The sequence below is a fragment of the Paramormyrops kingsleyae genome, chromosome 12 (assembly GCF_048594095.1).
Source record: "Paramormyrops kingsleyae isolate MSU_618 chromosome 12, PKINGS_0.4, whole genome shotgun sequence".
Taxonomy (NCBI): Eukaryota; Metazoa; Chordata; class Actinopteri; order Osteoglossiformes; family Mormyridae; genus Paramormyrops; species Paramormyrops kingsleyae.
The window spans coordinates 15,689,350-15,713,153 of record NC_132808.1 but is presented as its reverse complement, the minus strand read 5'-3'; the positions used below and the strand labels follow the sequence as shown (position 1 = coordinate 15,713,153).

General features: G+C 41.8%; 2 protein-coding genes across 4 annotated transcripts; both read left to right on the top strand.

Annotated features, from left to right (window-relative positions):
• Positions 1–2,142: 2,142 nt before the first annotated feature.
• On the top strand, positions 2,143–6,728 carry LOC111845338 (high affinity immunoglobulin epsilon receptor subunit gamma-like). Of its 2 annotated transcripts, none has more exons than XM_023814685.2 (6): positions 2,143–2,266; positions 2,763–2,900; positions 5,312–5,403; positions 5,655–5,693; positions 6,242–6,271; positions 6,369–6,728. In XM_023814685.2, the coding sequence occupies exons 2-6, from the start codon at positions 2,840–2,842 to the stop codon at positions 6,432–6,434; spliced, it is 288 nt and encodes a 95-aa protein (XP_023670453.1). In that variant the 5' UTR covers positions 2,143–2,266; positions 2,763–2,839; the 3' UTR covers positions 6,435–6,728. The 2 variants fall into 2 exon arrangements, with proteins under 2 accessions (XP_023670453.1, XP_023670451.1); XM_023814683.2 differs by having other exon boundaries at positions 6,239–6,271.
• Positions 6,729–9,682: 2,954 nt separating this feature from the next.
• On the top strand, positions 9,683–23,100 carry nectin4a (nectin cell adhesion molecule 4a). 2 transcript variants are annotated; one of them, XM_023814755.2, is made up of 12 exons: positions 9,683–9,838; positions 10,061–10,532; positions 16,107–16,304; positions 16,783–16,950; positions 17,034–17,312; positions 17,419–17,536; positions 18,977–19,128; positions 19,561–19,717; positions 19,799–19,874; positions 19,994–20,059; positions 20,448–20,621; positions 21,347–23,100. In XM_023814755.2, exons 2-12 carry the CDS (start codon positions 10,487–10,489, stop codon positions 21,698–21,700), a joined length of 1,788 nt encoding a protein of 595 aa, XP_023670523.1. In that variant the 5' UTR covers positions 9,683–9,838; positions 10,061–10,486; the 3' UTR covers positions 21,701–23,100. The 2 variants fall into 2 exon arrangements, with proteins under 2 accessions (XP_023670523.1, XP_023670521.1); XM_023814753.2 differs by having other exon boundaries at positions 9,714–10,532.
• Positions 23,101–23,804: the final 704 nt, after the last annotated feature.

Sequence of the window (23,804 nt, the reverse complement as noted above, 5' to 3'; positions counted from 1 at the left end):
GTATACTCTCCGCCGCTCTCTCCCCCTTGGGTATACTCTCCGCCACTCTCTCCCCCTTGGGTATAGTCTCTGCCACTCTCTCCCCCTTGGGTATACTCCCCGCCACTCTCTCCCCCTTGGGTATACTCTCCGCCACTCTCTCCCCCCTTGGGTATACTCTCCGCCACTCTCTCCCCCCTTGGGTATACTCTCCGCCACTCTCTCCCCCCTTGGGTATACTCTCCGCCACTTCATCCAACTTACTCCAGAATTTTTCTGTCTCACACCCAACTTGCAGAGCGTATCCACTAACAACATTCATCATCATGCGCTTATATCGCACAGCATAATCACTTTGGCCAGATCACTTATGTATAGATTATGTACAGTTGAATATATTTCATATATTTTTTTTAATTTTATATTGTAATCTTTATATTTTATATCTTACTCTCGTTTTCCATGTTCTTATTCTCTTATCATGCACAACTGCTCGGAGTGACCAGGGTCACATTTCACTACATGTTGTATGTGTACAACTGTGTACGTAATGAATAAACCTTTTGAATCTTGAATCATCACGCCTTCAGTTTCCACCTACATACTCATCACTCTCTCTTTACCTCCAAAACACTCTAGACATACTCTTCCTTCAGCATAACTCCTACCCCATTTCTCCTCCAATTCACATCATGATAAAACAAATTGAAACCACCTCCATTACACCAGGCCTTACTCCCCTCCCATGTGGTCTCTTGCATGCACAACAGATCAGCCTTCCTTCGCTCCATCATACCAGCTAGCTCTCCCTTTTCCAGTCATACTGCCAACATTCAAAGTTCCTACCCTCACTTCCACTCTCCTATCGTTCCTCCTCTCCTTCTCTTCTCCTTCGGCCAACAGTAGCCCAATTTCCACCAGCACCCCGTTGACTAACAGCACTGGAGGTGGTCGTCGTTAAGCCGGGCCTCGACCGATCTGCCATGGAAATCTGTATTGTTGTCCACATATTGATTTGGCTTGATTTGGTTTTACATCAGATGCCCTACTGATGTAACCCCCCCATTTATCCGCAGCACAAAGAAATACACTGGTTTGTGCATCCCCAGTGGCTGGGTTGCCCAGATTGCAGAACTTTATTCCAGTTAGTCCAGTTACTTAATCATCCAGTGTATGATATTTGTAAACATTCTTTAATTGTTTATAAACATTACTGCTAATATTTGTCTAGTAATTTTTAAAGCACAATGCCAAGTGTTTCCCCACATTTGACCACAAGTATAGTTTAGGCCTAGTTTTAGGTTTCATTAGTTTTTATTTTAAAGATGCAAATCTATTAAGTTGTTAAATATCTTACTTTTATGTTTGAGTAACTTTTTAAAGATAGACAGAAAGCTGTAGGACTTTGCTGGCTTTTGAAAAATGTCACGATGTTGTGTTATTAACTACACTATATGGACAACAGTATTGGGACACCTGGCCATTACACCTACAGGAACTTTTATGACATCCCATTCTAAATCCATAGGCACCAGTATGGAGTTGGTTCCCTCTTTGCAGCTATAACAGCTGCCACTCTTCTGGGGAGGCTTTCCACAAGATTTTGGACTTAACAGACGGCACAATGCAGTCAGGGAGGTAACTTTCTCCTGGCATCTGCCACACCCAGACTCGTCCATCAGACTCCCAGACAGAGAAGTGTGATTCGTCACTCCTCAGAACACATTTCCACTGCTCCAGAGTCCAGTGGCGGCGTGCTGTACTCCAGCCGATGCTTGGCATTGCACTTGGTGATGTGAGGCTTGCATGCAGCTGCTCAGCTATGGAAGCCCATTCCATGAAGCGCTCAGCATTCATAAAATCATCACATTAGTCAAATAGCATTTAAAAACAGTAACAGGAACTGTTTGAAATTTGTTTTTATTTTATTTTATTTCAATTTCTTTCAGAAGTTTACTTGTAGTTTTTATTTAATTTTCATTTATCTTTTTATTTCACTTTATGGAATTTTTTTTGTTAATTATTATAAACCTGCCTGGTGTACTGCAAGTACATAGTGCACGGTTAGTTTTAGCAAAATTCTTATTTACTCTTGCGACATCCATACCACACTTCGCAAACGTGACTTACGAGAACAGCTTTGCTCTACAGCGCTAATTCAGGCCAGACATCAAAGTACAGTATAGACCGGCGCTAGGAGCGGACGGTCCGGCGCTACGACCTGCGGAGAGCCAGAGAGGGCAGAAGCGGTGCGACTAGCTGGGATGTTGGTGGCGTTCACTCTTGTGTAACGTATTAATAATCCTATTTATAGCACCGTGACGGCAATATTGGTTGTCAAAGTGATGGCAAAAAAGTCGGAAGTTCAGTTCTTTAATGCAACGGGTTTTGTTGCATTGTGTATTCCCCACGTATTCAAGTTAAACGCCTGCTTGTTAGTTAATCAGATTTAAATGATTTCCGCTACTAACTTAATTATAAAAGCAGACAACCAAATTCATGGCATAAGTTAGGTTACTTAATAAATGTGTATAATTACTACTATTGTTAAACTTGACTGTTTTAAGGGAGTGGTCAAGGGGCTAAAAAAAAGGATATCGATTGTCCTTACATTGTTTTATTTTTATGTACATTATTTATTATATTGTCTTGATTGTCCTATATTGTTTTGCACCCAAAGTAAATTCCTTGTATATAAAAGTAGACATACTTAGTGATAAATAAGCGAGTCTTACTGATTCTGCTCTCAACTTCCTGCTCTCGCTTCGTGTCGTTGACTGAAGTCATCGGCGAAAGAAAGTGCGTTTGCCGCACTCGAGGTCCATACTGAAGCACAGCACGCGCTGTTGAAAGACTGAAGATGAAAAACAGCTTCTGTTTTACAGTCATCTTTCTATTGTGGACAAACCTCGCCAGCGCCGGTTTGTAGCTTTTCCATAACTCTGTTTTACCTGGAATCAGTTAACAAAAGTCAATTCAAGTTTTAAAATTATACCACTAATAATAATAATGATAATAATGATGATGATGATGATAATAACAAACAGAACAATAATAATGATGATAAATTATTTTGATCTATTCTTATGATCTATTATTATTTTGTATTATTTTTATGTCTAATAATCTGTTTTTAAATGGTGCAGTCGAAACAATTGACATTATCCGTTTATTAGTTTTCAAACAGGTTGTAGTTATAGAACAGCATGGTTGTTATTTAAAATGTATTAGATCATTGTATTTGTCCCGGATTTGTCTCCTACCCTGTAACTGTATCATACAAATTTCACTGTGTTGAAAACACATTAGACAATAAAACTTGAAACTTAGAAGAAAAAAACTTGAACTTGAAATACTCAAATTTCTTTCATGTCCTAGGCTACTATTCTAATACTTGCTCTACAGGGATATTATACAGAAAAGTTAAAATGTCATTTTAAATGCTAACAGTTTCACCAGATATCGAATTTCTTTGTCACGTATAGTAACAATTGTTTATTTACTAAGGAAAAGGACTGACTCGATTGAATATGACCTGTTTTAGAGCTTCCGCGCTTTAACACAACATGCAATAGCCGATTATTTTAGGAAACGTAATCAGAGGCTACAAAGGAGGTATGATACTAATTTAGGCTAATTCAGGGCAATCCATAAACAGCTTGATCAGGTGTGGTCCTATATTTTTGCATCTTAAGTTTATTCTTAACATAATTAATTTTCTTAAGTTTTTAACATACTTAATTTTGTTTTTATCTACTTTGTAGTATTTCCGACACTTAATTGCTCTATTTCGCTTAAATTATTTGAAAACCTGAAAACAGACCAAGATTTCCTAGTCCATAACGGCCAATGGGCTCGTTTTCTTCGACTCTTAAGAGAAAGGATGAGGAAATCTTTGGTTTAGGCCTATTTTAAGCAGTCTCGGCAAGGCGAGTGTTGCTCATTTCCTCTATGTATAAAACGCACGGCTATCGGTATAATAGCGCTTAAATGTATATGTGCACCGTGCACACTGGGTGGGACTGACGACATCTGACCCATCCTGTTTTAACCGCAACGGGTAGAAAAGTCCGATATCGTGCGATTATGTTTCAAGTTAAATGAAAAAAGAAGAGGCACTCTTCATCCATCCATCTCCCAAGCGCGGGAATGTGCTCTTCAGATGTCTCGTATTTTTTTCCGTACTTTATATAGTTATGTGGTAGGAACGATGTCATATCACATATAAGATGATATTTGTAACAAAAACGGAAAATTGCACCTAGAAGCAATGAATAAATTCCACATACAGCCCTTTAGGCTGCATTTGGAATCTGAATTTAAATATCTAGTGTATCCACGCCATGTGTTTATCTTTGTAATCTATTGCGGTTAAAGACAGTATGAGTGTTTGACAGATAATCACATTAATGTGAACTTAGGCAAGTGAGATATCTGCACATTTGCGCTGAACGGACTGGTGTGTGTGTGTGTGTGTGTGGGGGGGGGGGTCAGTTATTTCAGGAAGTGCAACTTTTCAAATTGATGACCTAGCATGATGACCAGGCTCTTCCTCTGACTTGTGCCACATGCTATCAGTTATAGAATCCAGGCACTACGTTGGATGGTTGTTGAATATCTCATGAAGAAGAATATTGAGTTTAGATCAGTGGTTCTCAACCTTCTTTGCACTATGACCAAATTTGTACCATGCCAGCTCAGCTAGGACCCTATCTGAAGTATAGGTTTGAATGAATGCATTAACGCCATGATCAAGCCCTCAGTGCGCTCTGCAGTTTACGCCAATCAATGCCTATTGCACAAATCTGATTGGATGTGCCAGTGAGTTTTAAATTAAGCATCTGCGGTTCGGCTTCTTGGATTGGTTGAGTGCTCACTAGTTTTGCACTAAGCAGTTGCAGACTCAAGACCCGTTTATATGGGTTTATTCTAGGATTGAGGCTGGGAAACCTGATCGTGGATCAGATTTCCCACTCTGCCTCATGACTCTTCCAGGACTTGCCCTGACCCAAATTTTGGAAACGACCCACTGGTTGATAATCTCCTGTTTAGACCACTCAGTCTTACCTGATAACTGCCATCTAGGGTTTCATGGTAAACACTTCTTGCTCTTAGACAGAAGGGAATACTCACATGGAGAATACAGTAACATGACCATTCTGACAATCACAACTCTGCTGTGAATTTTCTGCATATTTTGGGCTTCTTTGGACACCCAGTGCTTTTCATTTGGTTGCGCGAACGACTATGATTGCTGGTGTTTGGCATCTGTGAGACACACTTTGGGAATCATTCTCCTGTCTTATACTTGTTGCCTGTTTCCTATGAAAAGATGCCCTGGAGACCACAAATATCTGCTATGTGCTGGACGGGATCCTGTTTGTCTACGGCGTCACCCTGACTGTCTTGTACTGGAGATTAAAGGTAATACCATGGAAAGTACTAACAAAATGCATTAGGAATGAGGTTATCATGGGCTGACTTACAGTTAGCAGGATGAGGAATATAATTGATATAATTTAAACCTAGAGTTAGTGCTAGCAGACTTAAGACTCCTTATACATGCTTTATTCTCTACTGCAAGAAAAACCCACACAGTCTGGCACTCATATGTCTACATTTTTAATATACTACTATTTATATATTTAAGTGACCTGTTTTTGTGTCTCCCACAGATAAAAAAAGCATCAACGGATAATGGACGACTTTCACAGGTTGCTAAATATCTGTTTTTTTATATAGCATATGGTGTATTTGCCCTTAAACTTAAAATGATATATTATCCCTTATTCTGTCTTCTAATATTTAATTCTAGTATAATTTACCTTACAAAGAACTTTGTGGTCCTTTTGGTTTGTCCTTCCACAACTGAAGATTTTAATGGTCATCTTTTCTAAGCTTTCCCAGCCTGTTGCCTCTTGCCACCCCTTCTCCAGAGGGATTTTTATGCACCACTCTAGTAGTCTAGAATTTAAAAGCAATTGTGTGATAAGCTGACAATGGCTTTTCTGTGGTTGAAACATTAAGAGAGGCCAGAAGTAACTGGGCATATAAACAGGAAAGCCACAAGTGCAAAACACAGAGCTCAGAACAATCGTGTGCAGACAGGCTTTTCTGAATGTAACCTTGGAGCCATTTCTGGGGGCAAGAGGGTCAAACCTGGTACTGGTTTTTTGAGGAGGAGGGAGTTAAGTTAAGTTAAGTTAAGCTAAGTTAAGCTAGCATGTTTATCTAATTAAGTTCCTTTTCCTTTAATTAGCAGAAAAACGCAGAAGGCGAAGGCATTTACACCGTAAGATCATTATTATTTTCCTTTGCTAGATCATTATGATTATTATAATTAAACCAAGAACAATAAAATAATAAAGAATGGCCTCCCCTTCCCTCAGGGACTTACATGTCAAAATGAGGACACATACGAGACCATCGAAATGAAGAAGAAAGGAATGGTGTGAATAGAAGTGACGTGATCAAGATGTACTCCTCTCTAGAGAAGCAAAAGTCACAAAGTGAGCCCGTATCTGTATAACCCAGCTAGCTCAGTTTCTGTACATGTCCCTCCGCTGAGATGGTCTGCATTTGGTGTAATATGCTATGTGTCTGCTTGCAGTGTGAGAAAAATGTGTTACTGCTTAAAAAAAATGTGTGCTTCTTGTGTTGTTGCAGACACCTTTAAATCTTTTTTTTATTACAAATGCAATAATGAATGCTTTCGAACTTTATTTTTAATTAAAGTAAACTTATTGTAAGTGGTCTGAGTTTTTTTTTTTTTCATTGCTTATTTTTACATTTTCGATTTTTGTCACCATGGCGACTGGCCCCTCCTTCAAGCCACAAGGTCCAATCTGCTTCCTTTTCACGTAACCACAAAGAGGGCCTGATTGTGTGGATAGTAATGTGAGAAACTATTTCTTTGCCTCTACATTTTGCTGCAGGGTGTACCAGATGATTGTAAATGACAGCATTTGAGGGTGCAGCAGAATGCGAAGGGCAGAAAGGTGTGGCTGTCACTCGTCTGGTGTTAGAGGTACCAGAGCTCTTATCGCTGGTAAAGGAGAAAGCAGCATTACACGTCTCCTCACTCAACCACCACTAATGTGTCCCTCATCATGAGAAGAGAAAAATGAGCCAGTGTGTGTCCAGACAATGGCTTCCTTAGATCTTCTCATTACATGTGTGTGGTTTTAAAGTCAGTCTATTCATAAAGTAATAGCAGGTAAAGCTAATCTCTCACACGTTCCTGTTTGTCTTTTTTACACATTACTGAAGAATATTTTAATTGCTGCAATTTCGATGTGCCTGTAGGGGTGCAATTCAGCCCCTACTTGGATTAATAAGTGGTCATGATTCCAGCTTTACAGAACGACCATATGAAAACAAGTGACAGCCGCACACTTTGACTGACAGGACAGGAGAATCGCCTGTCACTGCCAAGTAATGACACCAGTCACATCCATGGAGTCCACTGGCTTGTGTTCTATGCTGGCTGGCAGGGATGGGTTACATGCACCCTGTGACCCTGTACTAGCTAAGAGCTTGGATGTTGGGGGGAGCTAGATATTCAGTCTGATTATTAATGTCCTTCAATTCATTCATGCATTTACCCTCAGACCGATTGTCCTGGCGAGGTCACAGCTGTCTCAATTAAAGTGCTACTAAAATGAGTAATATAATACTTTCATTTGGCAGTATAATCTAATTAAATGCATATAAGATTAAGAAACCTCCCTTTTAGGTTTTGTATTAATTCCAAAATTAGGCACACAAAAAATTCCAAACACACCTACAAAGCTATCTTAACTATTTGTGCGCCTGTAACAAAAACAAGCACTAATCAGCACATTTCCGTACATCTATCTTCTAACCACTTACGGTTTCAGCGTCATTCGGGCATCTAAGAAATATGACAGAATGTACCACTAGAGGGGGCACACGTATTTCTACATTTGCACGCGTTACTATAACTTTTAAATCTGACGAAAGATTAAAAGATTTAATAACTATCAGATGAGAAAAATCGCATGTTCGTTATCTGTCAGGCTGTTAAGCTTGAGTGCAGTGTTCAGTCTGATGAGGGAAGCATACCTGACTCATATTTTTTTCCTATCTGACTCACATATTATTCGTAATTGCGACGACTGTTGTTATGCTTCATGACTAGACAGGTGAACAGGTGACAGATGAGCTAATGAATGCTTGGAGGACTGATCTGACCTACCTTCCCAGACTTTGGTGTCACCATCACTGTCAAACCGCTGGTCACAGAGAACACTACATCTTTGATGAAATCCTACCAGTTCTGCAAAGTGACTGCCTCAATATAAAACGTAACAGGCATTAACAACATGTAAAACATTGACTCGCTAGCCAGTGGTGCAGCCTTCTTAGTCTCGGGACTGGAAGACACCGCTGGCCCCGACCACACCAACAAAACGATTACAAACACATTGCTTGTAAAGCAGCACAGTCCATTCACTTTCCCTGCTCCGCCCACACGTCTCGTACGTCATTCAAACCCCGCCCACTAGTTGCGCAAATTTATTAAATTCAATGAGATGTATTGTTATGAAAAAAAACAACTTTGTGTTGTTAAAATCTTTAACATCGCTCAAAAAGCATACTTAGTTACACAAAACGACGATTTCCCCTTTTTCTGCACATCAAATCCCGCCCTGTTCCACGGGGTTATTTCAGTTTAATACTGGCGCTTTGTTGTTTGCTTACTATTTTAAGTGAAAATGTGTGTGTTTTCATCATACGTTTGGGGCGTGTATGCAGATCCTAACATATACTTTACAATATAAATAGGCACTTCTTCTTCACATAGGGTACGTATATATTTCCAGCGAAACAACGAGTAGAAATATTTAAGTAGCACAGCATTCAAAAATCCAGTCTAGTAACAAAAATTCCTCTCGATAGTAATGATCACCAAGTTTATTAAATTATGCTGGTTATTATTAAAGATCATGTTGATTATAATAACACTTAAACAATGCGGGAGACATGCCTGCAGCACAATAAGTTTCGGGTAATAGTTAATACAGCATAACACTTTTTTTAACTGGAGGAATCTAACTTGTGAAACAGGTTCTTGTGATCAGGGCTGGGCCAAACATAACGTGTCAGATTCAGTGACTTGGGTTGTCTGGTGTGTCTATTTCAGCATTTACCATCTGTAATAACAATCTTATCCTAAAAGCAACGCTTTTCAAATGTACGTTTGGGTCCCACCCAGACCAAGTTGGGGAAATTAGACACGCAATTCCGACGACAGACTTAAGTCTCTCACGAATATCTAGTTAGATCCCCTGTTTTCGAGAAACGCATTCGGGTGAATACGTCAGAGGGATTTCACAACGCTTTTCCTTTTGCGTTTTCATTTCATGAATGAGTTGAATAGATGAATACACACATATGTAAAATAATAATAAATAATACATAACCCATTGGTTTTGATTTTATGAATCTGTTATACACACACACACACACACACACGTATTCCATACAGGTGTACATGCACAAACACATAAGCCATATATATATGGAATAGGCCTAGATCTATATCTATATACACACACACATCCGATACATATATATATATTTATGTGTGTGTGTGTGTGTGTGTGTGTGTGTGTGTGTGTGTGTGTTTACAGTTCACACTATAGTAATCAGAAGTCTGGATTCCTTTTTTCCTGTGCAGAAAGACGCACCCTGAGCCTTGGCGTCACGCAGTCACTTTTGACATGGCAGTGCTGCGTGAGTGATCAAGGTGAGAGAGTGAGCAACAGGTGTATCAGCTCTCAGGAAACTTCCGCTGCAGCCTCGCCATGGGGACTCTGCCGGAGCTTGACGCAGGGTATGAAGTCCACCGTCTCGCCACCTTCAAATGCCTTTTCTCTGTTAGAAAGTCATGTGCGCCTTTATAAGATGTAGACTAAAATGGTCATAAATGTCCGAAACTAGACAGATTATCAGTCTACAGCGGAATGTCAAAAAAAAATCCGTACGTCGCAATTGGATACCACTTTCAGCATTAACATTGATCTGTTTTTTTTTTTTTTTTTTTTTTTACTTACAGAGTTGGCATTTGCTCGGTCCTGGAAACTGTAGCGGTTTTTATTTTCTTGATGTTATTTAAAACTGGAAAAAGTATTTAAAGTAAAAAGCGAAAGAAGAAAAGCTGAAGGTAGGCTATTTGTGGCGGAACGGAATTCTTAGAGAGGCTCCCCAGCAGTCATGCATAGGTCCGGGCGAACAGGCGCTCCCGTGGGCCGAGCCCGAACCTGAAAGAACTGATTCCTGCGAGGAAATGCTGGAGTGGAGCGGACATCAACCCTGGGCAGCTGGACTATCATTCTAACGATATTTAATATTACTTTGAATCTTCGCTGATCCAATCTTATTGCACTGAGGAGCGGCCATCAGTTTCATCGTGGGGGTGTACGGAACGGTACCGGAGTGGACTTCGCGAAGTGACCGAACAGAACTGCTGGACTTGTGCAAGATGACATTACGGCTTCCAGTGGGTCTGTTCGTCTTATGGGTGATGGGTAAGAAAGGAGCTGATATTATACTTGAGGGCGTCGGAACCGGGGGACGGTACGGGGACGTGTGCCCGCTAATATTTCATTTCTTCCTCCGATAAATAGACCTTTGTACTTAAATTATTATGCTGTGTCCCCTAGTATCAAACTTTCTCCTTTGCCACTGAATACACTTACTGCAGTAATGCATATTGTTATTATAAATTATGATAATGCTAACGGTAATATGGTTATTTATATTTTGAAGAACAACATGGAACTTGATTTAAAAAGTAAATGCATAATCGGTTTAAAAAAAGAACAAAATTAAAACGCCCTTCTCTGGCTGCGCTCCTTACGTTTGTGTTTTCCTGCTCTGGAAGCCTCCTCTAATATTTCTGGAAAAACTGGTTGCTGTTTTTCAGTTGGCCAATGGTCTCCGATTGTCTTACCACGGTGCAGCATACACCCTACGTCCCACACTCTCTGCTTCGTTAACTATATGTCTGGTCTCTGGACTTTTCTCTCCCTCTCTGTGTTACACACTCACGTTCTCTGCTCACTTTTAATCTCTGAATTCAAAGCATTTTATTCACATTCCTGTTTCAGATGCAGTAGTTATTTAAATAACAGCAACAATCTTCAATACTAGACCCCCCCTGTCCTCCACTACCTTCTCTTTCTTGTCTGCCTGGCCGCTGTGTGTGGTGATTTAGCGGATCAGTCGCTGATCCTGTTGTTTAAAGGGGGTTTAACAATGCCCCTCTCTGGCTGAATCTTTGAGGTGGGGTGTAATGACTGTTTTCGAATGAGCAGGCAGGAACCCAGCCCTTTCAGCATCAAACTCTGATGTGAAGACAAATAATCAATAAGGGTGAGAAAGATATGTGACCTCATGATCAGTGGGTGGTGGATATGGTTGGATATTCCATGCATTAAAGCCAGGTTTCAGAGTTTGGTTTATTCTCTGCATTCAAACTACCAGCAATGGGTCTGGAGGTCTTAAGTCTTCTTCGCTGCAAGATATTATTTGCTGTTTTACACTCGCAGACAGCGTGGGCTCTTTGTATTACACAAAGATGTACATTTTGTGTAACGTTAGTTTACTTTCAGTGAATTTTTCTCAGCTTTAACGGATTCTGTTTATAAGATTCTTTCATCTAATATACGGCCCAACCGGGGGGATTTGAAACAATGACCTTCCGATTCATAGGCACCGTGTCATAACACAGCACCTAGTTAGTTAAAAAATAAGTAAAACATATATACATGTTGTATATTCATAATTATGAATCAAAAATGTGTATATATATATTTTTTCCAATTTTCCCAGTATAATGTATAATGTGTATACATGTTTAGTCCTGTTTGACATGGTAATAAACATCCGTCCATCCATTAATCATTCATACTGCTTGTCCACTGTAGGATCACGGAGCCTGAATCCTACCTCAGATACCCAGGATGGGAGGCTGGGGACATTCTGAATGGGATCTATGTCTAAAATACGCAACACAACTCAAGAGTATATTTCCAAAACTCACTCAGTCCACAGAAAATGATTTTGGGAAATTTAACGATACTTCTTTGTTGGATTACATGAGGACTGAGTGAGTTTTTGTTCCCAACACTGTAACATACTATGAGGAAGTCTGAATTTAGGTCATTGACAATCTCATCTCAAAAACAACAAAATGTAGTTTCATTCTTTTTTTAATTGCCTCTTTAATTTCCGGGGAGCAGAAAAAATGCATAATATCCGTGCATTATATTAAAAAACAATTAAATAAATAGACCTACCTAAACTTATCTAATTATTTGAAAGGAACTCTGGAGCAACTCAGCATTTGATGTTATTTAATATTTGCTTTAGTAGCAATGCTTGTTTAGGAGCTGAAATACTACTGCAGCTACCTTATAGTAGCCAAATACTTTGAGAAGAAAAAATTTGCTTATCATTGTACCTGCACAAATGTGCACACTAAAAATACTTATGAACTTCTGAATTTGTTTCTTGGATGAAATGGAAGACACTTTAGATTTTTGATTCGTAATTAAACTGCACACACAAAAAAACGTACATCACATTGTTTTCACTCTTCCTGCTGGTACCGTCAACTTTAGAGATACTTTCCACTTTATATACGTGAGAGAGACCATCTTTGGAGTCGGGACATGACCCCCAGCAGCTCTGGGTGGGCTAAGAGCCTGATCATGAACCTGTTCAGCCACTGCCTGCAGATCCACGACCTTCCTGACATGAACACAGGACCCAAACCCCCTGGACTAGACACCCTGTATATTTCACACAAGATCTTGTTTACTACGTGACGGCCCTCTGCTCAAAAAAAGCTGAATGAAACTTAACTGTGTTTTCAAAATGCTTCCAGGTGTGGAGCTGGGCTGGAGATCTTTGCGGTGGTTTCTGGCCTGGTGTTTTATTAATGCGCTGACTGTTCTGAGTTTGGAATTTCAAGGGGGCATGCAGACTGTAACCGACCTACGGATTTATTTCCTATTCTTAAACTCGGTTTAAATTTTGATATTAAAATAACGTTCGTAGTTCGTAATAGTACAGTGGATCCCTTAGTTTGGTGTGTAAGCTGGGGTGGATCAAATACATTATCTGGTATAAACGTGATACCTGGTGGAGATGTCGGCTTCTTTCCACGTCTCCTCTCTGATGGGTGATTATTTGTCGCCCCACCTACATGTGACCATGCCACACCCACATTCCATTCACAGCCATTACTGGAGCCGGTACTCGGTTCACAGTTCGGTTACTGCTGTTCTACAGGCCTAAGTGAGCTATTTGAGGCTTTCATTTTAAGGCCAAGGCACCAGCGAGACTGTGGGATTAGGGAGGAAATGTGTCACTGTCTGTGTTGTAGCAGGTTTACAATTTGCCGGTGTTTACTGTAGAAGTGAGAGTCACTGCGAGACAATACAGTGATGCATGACGTATTTGTGACCTTGTAGCGGATGAGTGTTTGGAAGTTGGATGACGTTTGTTTGGGCAGAATCCAATGCATGTACATATGTGATGGGTTAGGATGTTGAGCCAGTGATTGCAAAAGTTGCTGGTTCAAATCCCAGGGTCAACAAAGTATTTTCACTCTGGGTTCTTTAAATGAGGGCCTCAACCCCAGTTGCTTCAGAAATTGGTTGACCCTGCTTTCTCAGTTTGCTTTGCGTTTGGATAAAAATGTAAAGCAAAATAAATGTTGGTAAACAATGTAAATGCAACATCTGTGTTCTAATTCAAAAAAAGGTTTTTATTGTGGTGCTATACAGTTTGGTTCTCAAATGCAAAATAACCTCACCGGATCAGGTTCCTCTCCCTGTTCTCTTCTAACCTTACATTAATTAACAGAATGTGCACATCACACGGAAAGAAAGTGCCATGCGCTACCAGAAAGCACACATGCGGCGCTCCTCCAATCTCAAATATCACAAAATGTGAAAAACAGTAAGAATACTGGTTTCATTGGTCAGAAGAGAGTCTGAGCTCGGCTGAACAAAACAGACAGCTGCCTTGGTTAGCACTCACGTCTCGGAGGAGGAGTTGAACTCCGTAACACCACATTTCTTTAGTTAGCAATAAGAATGTTCTGCACGCTACAGTGCAGCCATCAATAAATCCAGAACCTGAACTGCAGGCATCTTGGTGAGCAGCAAAAGACTCTCAGGATTGTCCTGTTCATGCTGGTTTTAACTGATTTCATTCATTCCTGCTTTTTTTTTTTTTTTTTTTTTGTTTTCCATTATATGTAGGTGCTTTTATTCAAAGTTAATGGTTTTAACCATTTCCACAGCTGGAATTTTTTTTTACTGTTAATGACCGTGTTAGATGTCTTCTAGAAGCAGCTTTGTACTGAACCTCTACACAGCTCGCTGCACATCCTTTTTGCTTAGTGTAATTAGTAATTGCATTTGTTGCTACCCTCATAATTTTCTCAAATCTTTGAGAGATAGCACCTATTTCGCAATAATCATCTGTTCTCCATTACAGCGTGTTTTATATCACATTTTGGTGAGGAAGTAAATATGAGCCTGATATTAGAGGAGACTGGGACAATTGTTGATTTGTTTTCTTAGAAATTTTTATAAAACGTAGAAAAATGACACAATGGTGTGGGCAGTGGTGTCTTAATGGTTTGGGAAGCACGCTTGTAATTGAAAGATTGCAGGTTTGAATCCCTGACCAGTGAGGCACCACTGAGGTACCCTGAGTGAGGTACCACCCCCAAGCACTGCTCCCCGGGGGCTGAATTAGCTGCCGCCTGCTATGTCACATTGTCACATATGGGTTAAATGCAGAGGACACATTTTTCTGTTCTGCACTGTGTGCTGTGGTGTGTCAACAATGACCACTGATCACCTAATTCTAAAAAAATCCTGTCAAAGTTATACTCAGACTCATACTTTGAAATTCTGGTCCCCATAATACAATGTTACCTTGGCCCCCCCTGCCCAATATTACATAGAATTTTACGTATTAAATGGCCCCTGTTAAGTTCTGGCCCCCCTGAATCTGCCAAGGTATTTTGCTCCTCCGTTGCCCCTGGTCAGAAGTGTAGAAACTCATTCATTCAAAACAAACATTTATATTTAAATTAAGTTACGCCCCCCTCCCCCAATATGAAACTCTCTTCTACGCCATTGGCCCTGGTTATACTAATATGCTACACATTGGTGGTATTTGGGGGAATCTAAGTTATGCATCCCTGTGAACAACTAACCAGGTTGTTCAACAATTGTCTGCGGTCTCTCCTTCTAACTGAGTAACTTACAGAAACCGCTGGAGTGCAGCCGTCTGTGGGCTGACAGAGAAACACAGAGAGCAGAACTTTCAAATGAATTAGTCGTACTGTAACTGAAAATAGGCGGAGCTCTGTTAGTATAATAAATGATTGTTTGCGGGAAAACTTGTTGGAGGGGTGAATTTTTTTTGTTGAAATGCAAAAAAAAAAACCACTATCCATATACGGTTTGCATGTAAACTGTGCTTCTGTCTATATAAACTATATGTGTGTTTTCTGGGGCAGAATGTGTATTGTGTGTTGTGTGTTATTTGTTTATCGGCATGAGTGTTGGGTCAGTGTCTCTTGTATACTTTGCATTCTTTACCCTTTGTGCATCGGAACAAACCTTTTTTGTTTTGAAGAATGTTAGTAAAACGGTGGCTTTGGGACAGGCATATCTGTAGCTCTTTAAAATTTAAAAGGGAAAATCTCTGACTCATGTTTTTGTGGAATGCAGGGCTTTTTGTCGTCTTAATTGAAGTTGACTTTAACGCCTGCCACACTTTCGTAGCATTCATCCCGGCTCCCTCCGCCTCGCATTCAGGCCTTAAAAACATGCCTTGTGGACTGGAACCAGGACATGTGTGACCTAGAACCAACCCTGCGAGGTTCAGCTGCCTCTCGGGGCTCAAACTCGCATGATTTGATGACTGAACTAATTTATATAAAGACATAATTACACACTTCTGCCAGGTCATTCAGACTGCTCTTTTCCGCAGACTTACTCACTACACGTACTGACTAATTAGACCGTAAAATTAATCCCCTCCCGGTGTACATGTGCTCTCTCTACCAGTACCTTCTATCTGGGGGCAAATATTTGTGGAGCCCCCTGCTGGCGCGACGGTGCGCACTGTGACGGAGGGTCCCACCCGCCTGCCGTGCCAGTTCCATGTGGATGGGCAGAAGGTGGTGCAGGTCAGCTGGAGCAAAGCAGGGCCCGACGGCAGCAGGGACACGGTCATCGCCGCGCACCACTCGGAGGGACACACGGGTAGAGCCTCACCGCGTCCTCCTCCTACTGGGGGGCAGCCTCCACACCAGACGTCTTTTTTGTTTCAAATGAGCCACCGTAGTTAGTGGGAGATTGTTAGAGGGCTATAAACAGGAATTATGACATCACAATGCATTATCCCAAACATTATGAAGCAGTGAAAAGTCTTTCTTAACATGGGTGTATACTATGTGGGGGGGGGGGGGGGGGGTTATAACCACTCAATAATGAAAACCAGCCAGTGCAACCCCTAGTTGGGATATGTATTCCATTTTGTTTTGGTATCTCTTCTCCTTAAAATTAATCTGAGATAGCCATATAACAGCCTTTTTGGAAAAATACTAAAAAATCTCTGTTGAGATGGGCTTGAAGCATGGCCCTGCTCTCCCCCACGCCACATGAGTGTAGACCTCAACCCCCCTCCCAATGTTCAACCCAAAGTTACACCCTTGTCTCTCTCTTCCCCCCCCGACCTCAGAGTATGGGCCTTACTCTGGGCACGTCTACTTTGAGAACAGTAACCCCATACAGAACTCGGCGCTGATCATCCGTAACACGGACGAGTCGGATGAGGGGATATACATCTGCCACATTGCCACCTTCCCGTCCGGCAGCTTCGAGGTACAGATGTCACTTATAGTCTGGGGTAAGTTCATTCATCTTACTTCTGCAATAAAAAATAAAAGAATTGATTTTGGAATCCAATCTGACGCCACGCTTCTTGATTAGTCCCACCCATCTCCAGCCTGGACCCAATAGAGATGGTGGAGGGCCAGACCTACCGCGTGGCGGCCACTTGTCGCGCGGTGGCCCGCCCCATGCCCCGCCTCTCCTGGGACACGGACCAGCCCGGCCAAGCCAGTAACCGCAGCTCAGGGCCTGGGTCCGTGTCCAGCTACTTCTCCCTGCACCCTCTGCGTGGCATGAATGGCAAGAAACTGGACTGCCTGGTGTGGCACCCCACCCTCGACAGGCCCCGCAGGATCCAGAACAGCCTCGTAGTGCATTGTGAGTTTTCTGATGCTCGCTCCTTCCCACTGTTTACCATCTCCCAGTCTCCTTATTTATCTTCACTTCTGTTTGTGTGTTTCTGTGTTTCTGTGTCCGTCTTCAGATCCCCCCGATGCGACTGTCAGCGGCTTCGATGAAAATTGGTATGTGGGATTGGAGCAAGCGTCCCTCCGGTGTAACAGTAGAGGGCATCCGAAACCACACAGCTTTACCTGGACCAGGTATGAACGCGCTGTCACTCAATGGCAGATGCTGCGCTCACAGATGTCCTTTGGTGCATCTTTCTTACTCGGCCTCTGATGGAGTGCGTGGCTCTGTGGGTTAGGCCTCTGTGATCTAAAGGTCATCTGTACAAATATTGTGGTCGGTAGAGCGATTTCGCCATTGGGCTCTTGGGCAAGGCCCTTAACCCCGTTTAATCCAGGGACTGGCTAACGATGATTTCTCAGTTGTATGTCATTTCGGATAAGAGTATCTAATGTTTTTTTTTTCTTTCTCAACTGCCTGCTATAAAGCTAACATTACCGAAGTGGTGTTTACTTCATGGGCAATTAATTATTACAGAATCTATGTGAACTGTAAAACGGACAGTACCACTTACCAAGGGAAACTCTCAGGAGTGGACTGTACCACCTAAACATTAAAGTCACTAATAGGGGGGAATACTAATTCTAACACTTCTTTATCTCTCTCTTTGAGTCCCTCAGTCTCTCTAATTTTCTGCTCACTTCAGAGGGTGAGGTAATCTTATGGATTATGTGATTTAACCGCTTTCAAATAATTGTAATGATCAGTAGTTGTGGGTGTGTGCGTGCATGTGTGAGAGAGACACCCTGACTTACTCACTGCTGGAAAAAATGTAAGGACAGGCCAGCAGTTTTTCCCGTTTGTTTCGAGTCGGTGCAAAGCAGGTGAAGTAATATTTCTGGTGTCGTGTTGCAGCTTGTATAGCAGGAACCAGACAGATTGGAGTTTCACACGCGGGGGAGGGGGTTTGAGCGATTTCCAAATGTGCATGCTTCACTGTGGGGGGGGGGGGGGTCGGGAGGGAGGAGGGGTTGAGTCCCCAAAGTCGCGTACCCCCATAGAGGGCTCCAAAATGCACAACCCCCCCAGGTCATATTGCAGGGCATGACGCTGGGATTAGTGGCAGCCCGAGCTGTAAGAGTGAAAGGTGCAGCACCTGAGGGTGAGGAGTCCAGCCTTGCTCTGCCTTCCTCTCCAACGAGCTGGGCCACCTCTGGCGGAGCCATCTGCAGACCCGGGCCTGGCCCGTCGCAGCGAAAAGGTGTCGCTCCAGAGCGTGACGCTCCGATGGAAGGCGTGCGCGCTGAAAACAGATTAAACTGAAACTGGGTTTAATTTCCACTGAACACATGTGGCATCCGAGTGCAGGGAGTGTACAGAAATGGGCCAAACCCTGCATGAATAACCCATGTATGAAGAGCTATAAAAATTAGATTGGATGCTTTCAGGAATTGCGTTGTAATTAACGATAAATAAATCATGCTACTTGGGGTGTGATGTAATCGAGATTTTTTTAATCAATGTTTTTTTTTTCTCAATTATTTTTTTAAAACATTGTTAATGGTGCGTCTTTATTTATTTATCGATTGACGAAATGATTGGCTGTGCTAAGGACATTTTTGTCCTGTGCTCAGGAACGGCGGGCCACCTCCGAAGGGCGTAACTGTAAGGAACGAGACTCTGATCTTTGGTCGGCCCCTAACTCTGGAGGATGCTGGCCGGTACCACTGCATGGCACAGAATTCTGTGGGCATGGGGAAGGCAGACGTTGAGGTCAAAGTGTCCGGTAGGTGGGGAGCACAGCTGTCACACGCTCATGCGCTCAGTCGCGTCTCTGCTATTCCGTTTCACCATCCTGTTTATTCTGTTCGTTGCCTGTCAGTGTGACTCTTTATTCTAACCAGCTATTTCCCTGAAATACGTGTCCATGCATGCTTGAAATCTGCATTTAAATCCTCAAGCTCTGGTATGCTGAATGACAGCGGAGTCTAAGTGACAGACACTCACGGTGATTAGATTTGCCACACAGAGCCCTTTGAAATGAAACATTTTATTGCCTTAATGCTCGTAACAAATCTTGAAAATAGTAAAACATACGGGTGAGGCGAGGTCATTAACAGAACATTTAAGTTGTGCTGGTTTTGGTTTTTAATATGTGTTTCTGCTGCCCCCGTGTGTATAATATGTGTAACTGCATGCCCCATCTTCTTCCCTATAGAGTTTCCTCCAAAACCCACATTTGACAGCCTGCTGATGATCATCGCAGGTGTGGTCATTGGGGTGCTGGTGGTAGTTATGGTAATCTCGGTTGTCCTGGTGAACCGCTACCACAAGCGTAAGAATAAGAAGTTGGAGATGGAGCTGACTGAGAGAAAGTGAGTCTGAATGGCAGGCTGTTAGGAAGCGTCCAGGAGAGTCAACTTGTAGCATTAAAAGTGGGTGTTTCTGCTTTCCAGGGAGGAGATCACCACTCTGTCCAGACAGGCCTCCTTTAGGAGAATGCACACCGTCAACGCCGACCACCATATACAGGTACCGGGTGCCCATGCAGCCTTCAGATAGGACACGCATTCACACCCATTTACACACTGACTGACTGTAGGCGTTATCTGACCATGTTTATTCACACTGACCGTCTCTCTCCCTCTCAGGCTGAGGACTGCGTTCCTCTCAGAGTGGAAGGCACCATCCGCAGCAGCCTGTCCTCCCTAACCGCAGTTAGTCTCTCACTTTCTCCTCCTGTCTTCCCTCCCTCTTTCTGTGTCCTCATTATTCATCTGAATCCCTCTATACCCTCACTGCCCCTTGTCTCTATAACTCCCAGTATCCAAGGTTAAATCCTGACTCAAGTAAATCTAATAATAATACAGAATCTGTCTGAAACGGTGCTGTATGAGCGCAGAAGAGTTATTAAAAGAAAGATTCTTACATATTCACAGTGATTATATGCACATAGATGCATATTTTCTGAATTAATTCAAAAAAGAATAATTTCCCAACAGCAGGAATCTTTTATCACTTTCTGCTGCCAAGCATTGGGCCTTAAATCTCTCTCTCTCTCTCTCTCTCTCTCTCTCTCTATCTCTAAATCTCTCACTCTCGCAGGAACAAGGTCGCAGCAGAGACAGCCACTCTACTCTCTCTGGTGGCCGGGGGGGTTTAGACTCCTTGGGTCGACCCGTTATATTCAACTCCTCTCGACGTGGGGAGCGAACGAAGGAGAGAGATTTTGATCGGGAAGTCAATGGAGATGAGACTCTACTAAGAGTGAATTCCATAGTAAGGAACAATGTGTTTCCGATCTGGGTGTTTGTGTATCTACAAGTTGCACCCATGTAATGAAATGAGATTAATGGCTAGTCAATGATGAAGTTCTATAGAAATACTCATTTGGTAGCTAAATCAGCCCATAACAATCTATTAAAGAAAATGGTATATTAGCTTGGAATATCTACCATGTAGATAATGTACTATTACCGTAGAGTAAGAAGAACTGCTGCTATTGGTGTGTACAAAACCCATATGAATAGTCATGTTTTCCAATTTATCACTTTTTCCCCCAGTAAATTAGTACATCCTGGACATGAACTGAAAGTTGTACTAATTATCGTTCTAACTCACTCTGTGATGGTCTGTAGTAGGATTCGTCAAAGTCTGGAAAGAACCGTGAGTTAATCCAGACCCAGCTGATAATGTGCCTTACAAAATTTAATTTGCTGGTTTTCAGTAAAAAAAATAAAATAAAAAAATATTTAGAACCACCAAACTTTACACACATGTAGCTCGTCATAATCCCCCCCCCCCCAATTACACAGTCAAAACGATCAGAGACGTTAAAAAGTTTCTTTATTGTTATATATTGATGTCTATATCAGACTTTATTGTTGATTCATTAAAGTTCATGAAGTGCTGCTGAGAAAGATCTGATGTGGACAATCCCTGGTGTCCAGCAGCAGCGTAGAACTTGAATTGTTTGTTAGAGCGCTCTTCTCTCTGTCCTTCAGGATTCCCGTCTCCCTCCTGCGTTCCACCCCCCTCTCCTCCCCTCCCTCCCCCCGTTTGAGCGCACGGCAGACCTCAGGCTCGTTAACGGCAAGGCCGGCATTCCCGGATGTGACAGGGCTCAGCATTCCCCTCTTAACTCGGCCTATCCTCTGCTGACGGACGAGGAGGACGAGGAGGAGCACGGCCAGGAAGATGGAGAGAAGCACAGAGAACACTGCAACCACAACGGCAAGAGCAACAGCACCCAGATCTCAGAAGCTTTGAATAACAACTTTCACTACAGCAACGGAACCTTGCGGCCCAAACCCCTCGCCAACGCGATCCTCATCCACCCTAAGGGTCAGATCGTGTGAAGCCTCGTCCAGCTGGCCTCTGGTTACGCTTGTTCTCAAGGCTCTGCCTGCTCCACCTCCTGGCTGCACATTTGCGAATCTGATGGAATGACAGCTTCTGGAAGATGGTCACATGACCCGCACTCAGCTAGATCTCCCTTTTCTCCATCACTTGGTTATTGTACGGTCATATAAAGAGTTAAGCTTGTCAGACTGAATCAGTTTGACCTGTTTGCTAGGGTACTACACAATTTTTTTTTGGAGAATTCAAAAACGTTTAAGTTTGCCGCCACATTATTCATAAATACTGAAGATGTAAATATTTTTGCCAAAAATGATTACATACTATTTTTTTTTACCTTAGGCTTTGTCCAACAATTAGGGAGTAAGACAGTTATGAAGTATTAATATTTTAACCATCTGTATTATGCATTTTCAATGGTCATTGTTTAATAGTTCTGTTAAAGGCAGTTACGAGAGAGGGAGGACCCTGCATTGACACTGGGTATTACTTTTGAATCATGTGAACAAGGCCGATGTATATATGACAGCACACTTGTATGGTACAGGGACATCAGTGTTGCTATGGTGATGGTATGGAGGAAAAAAAGGGACAAGAATATTATATTTTGTACTCACTGTGGTTGAAACTTCAACTGTATAGCAAGCATTGTAACTGTTGACATAAAAGTGTTTAATTTATAAATCCTGAATGGATGAAAGAATTGGTCAGCTACAAGGGACACTCATGACCTACCATTACGTTACAGCTACCACTGCGTGTGACCAGATGGTCGAAAGACAATGGAGAGCTGATCGCTTCAGCTGGCCTGGGTATACTGCATTTTATCGTTTTACGCTGGACTTCAACTGGTTTCCGAAAGGACCCTTGCCATACTACAGAAACCAGTGATTATAGTATTTTACAGAACTGTATATAAGCACCAAAGACTTTTTTATAGGATTGATGGAATGTTTTACAATACTTTAGTGAGACACTTTCCTTTTGGCTCATTTATATTCATGAAAAAAGACTGTATATGTACAGACATGCCCTGTGCACTGCTCTTATACTGGTGATGTTTTTGATACCGTATTAAAAAATGAAAATGGATGGAGCAATCTAAAAACGCACGGAAGAGTCTGGCATCCCACCACTAAAGGTTTATGTGTTTGAATTAATTATGTAGGCCAAAGTTTTCAGCCTAAGTGACTCAGTATGATGTATTGGATGTGTTTGCATGTTCTCTCAGTGTTTCTCCCTACAGTGTAAAGACATGCAGCTCAGTGAACTGGTGTTGCCCACAGTGTGTGTCTGCCCGCCCTATGATTGACGAGTACCTCGCTGTAAAATGTCACCTTCCCTGTGCGTTCTAGGCTGACCAGTACCCCGTATCGGATAAACGGTTATGGAAAATGGATGGATTATTTTTAAAATTAAGAATGTGGAATTACTTTCAGTCAGGACTGTTAATCATTCATAAGATCTTCACGTACAAGCTTCTGCTTCATCACCTGACCTTCACAAAAAAATAATTCTAAATGGGTTTTAAATTTCAGTTACATTTAATGGCACTGATGAGTCCCTGCCAAAGGTTCTGGGGTGAAGGATTCTCAGGAACCCGATTAACGACGAGGCCCAAAGGAGCAGAAGCTGAATGTCCCTTTGTCAGAATAAATTATGAATCAACATCGAAAGTTATGACTGTTCAGATCAACAATGGCAAAAATAGATGCATGGTCTGTCTCCAGTATGTCTGTGCTCTGGTTATTTAACCTGAAGGCAGATGTTTTTGGTTACATTTGATTTTATAAGCTATTTTGATGATTGTTCAAAATCAAAGAAAAGCTTGAATGTTTGTTATTGAAATATCACTAATAATAGTAATTTAACATTTTTATGAAGCCTTAATTACGAGTAACAAAAACACAGATGGAGTAAGCCACGATATACTGGTAATTATTGCACAAGAAAGTTTCCAGATAATGTAAGGACACATTGCAGTGGTTTTAATATACTAGAAAAAGGAAACTTTCATTTAACCAGGTAAATTTTATATACAAACACTGCAAAAAAAATTCCACCTCAGAAGAACAAATGAATTCTAAACTGTTAACTTTGTTA

Excerpts from the sequence above, each read along its gene's own strand:
- LOC111845338 (XM_023814683.2), top strand. The coding sequence starts at position 2,840 with ATGAAAAACAGCTTCTGTTTTACAGTCATCTTTCTATTGTGGACAAAC. Across the intron at positions 5,694-6,238 it reads ATAATGGACGACTTTCACAG|CAGAAAAACGCAGAAGGCGA; the intron begins GTTGCTAAATAT and ends TCCTTTAATTAG. Across the intron at positions 6,272-6,368 it reads AAGGCGAAGGCATTTACACC|GGACTTACATGTCAAAATGA; the intron begins GTAAGATCATTA and ends CCCTTCCCTCAG.
- nectin4a (XM_023814755.2), top strand. The coding sequence starts at position 10,487 with ATGACATTACGGCTTCCAGTGGGTCTGTTCGTCTTATGGGTGATGG. Across the intron at positions 17,313-17,418 it reads GAACAGCCTCGTAGTGCATT|ATCCCCCCGATGCGACTGTC; the intron begins GTGAGTTTTCTG and ends GTCCGTCTTCAG. Across the intron at positions 20,622-21,346 it reads TACTAAGAGTGAATTCCATA|GATTCCCGTCTCCCTCCTGC; the intron begins GTAAGGAACAAT and ends TCTGTCCTTCAG.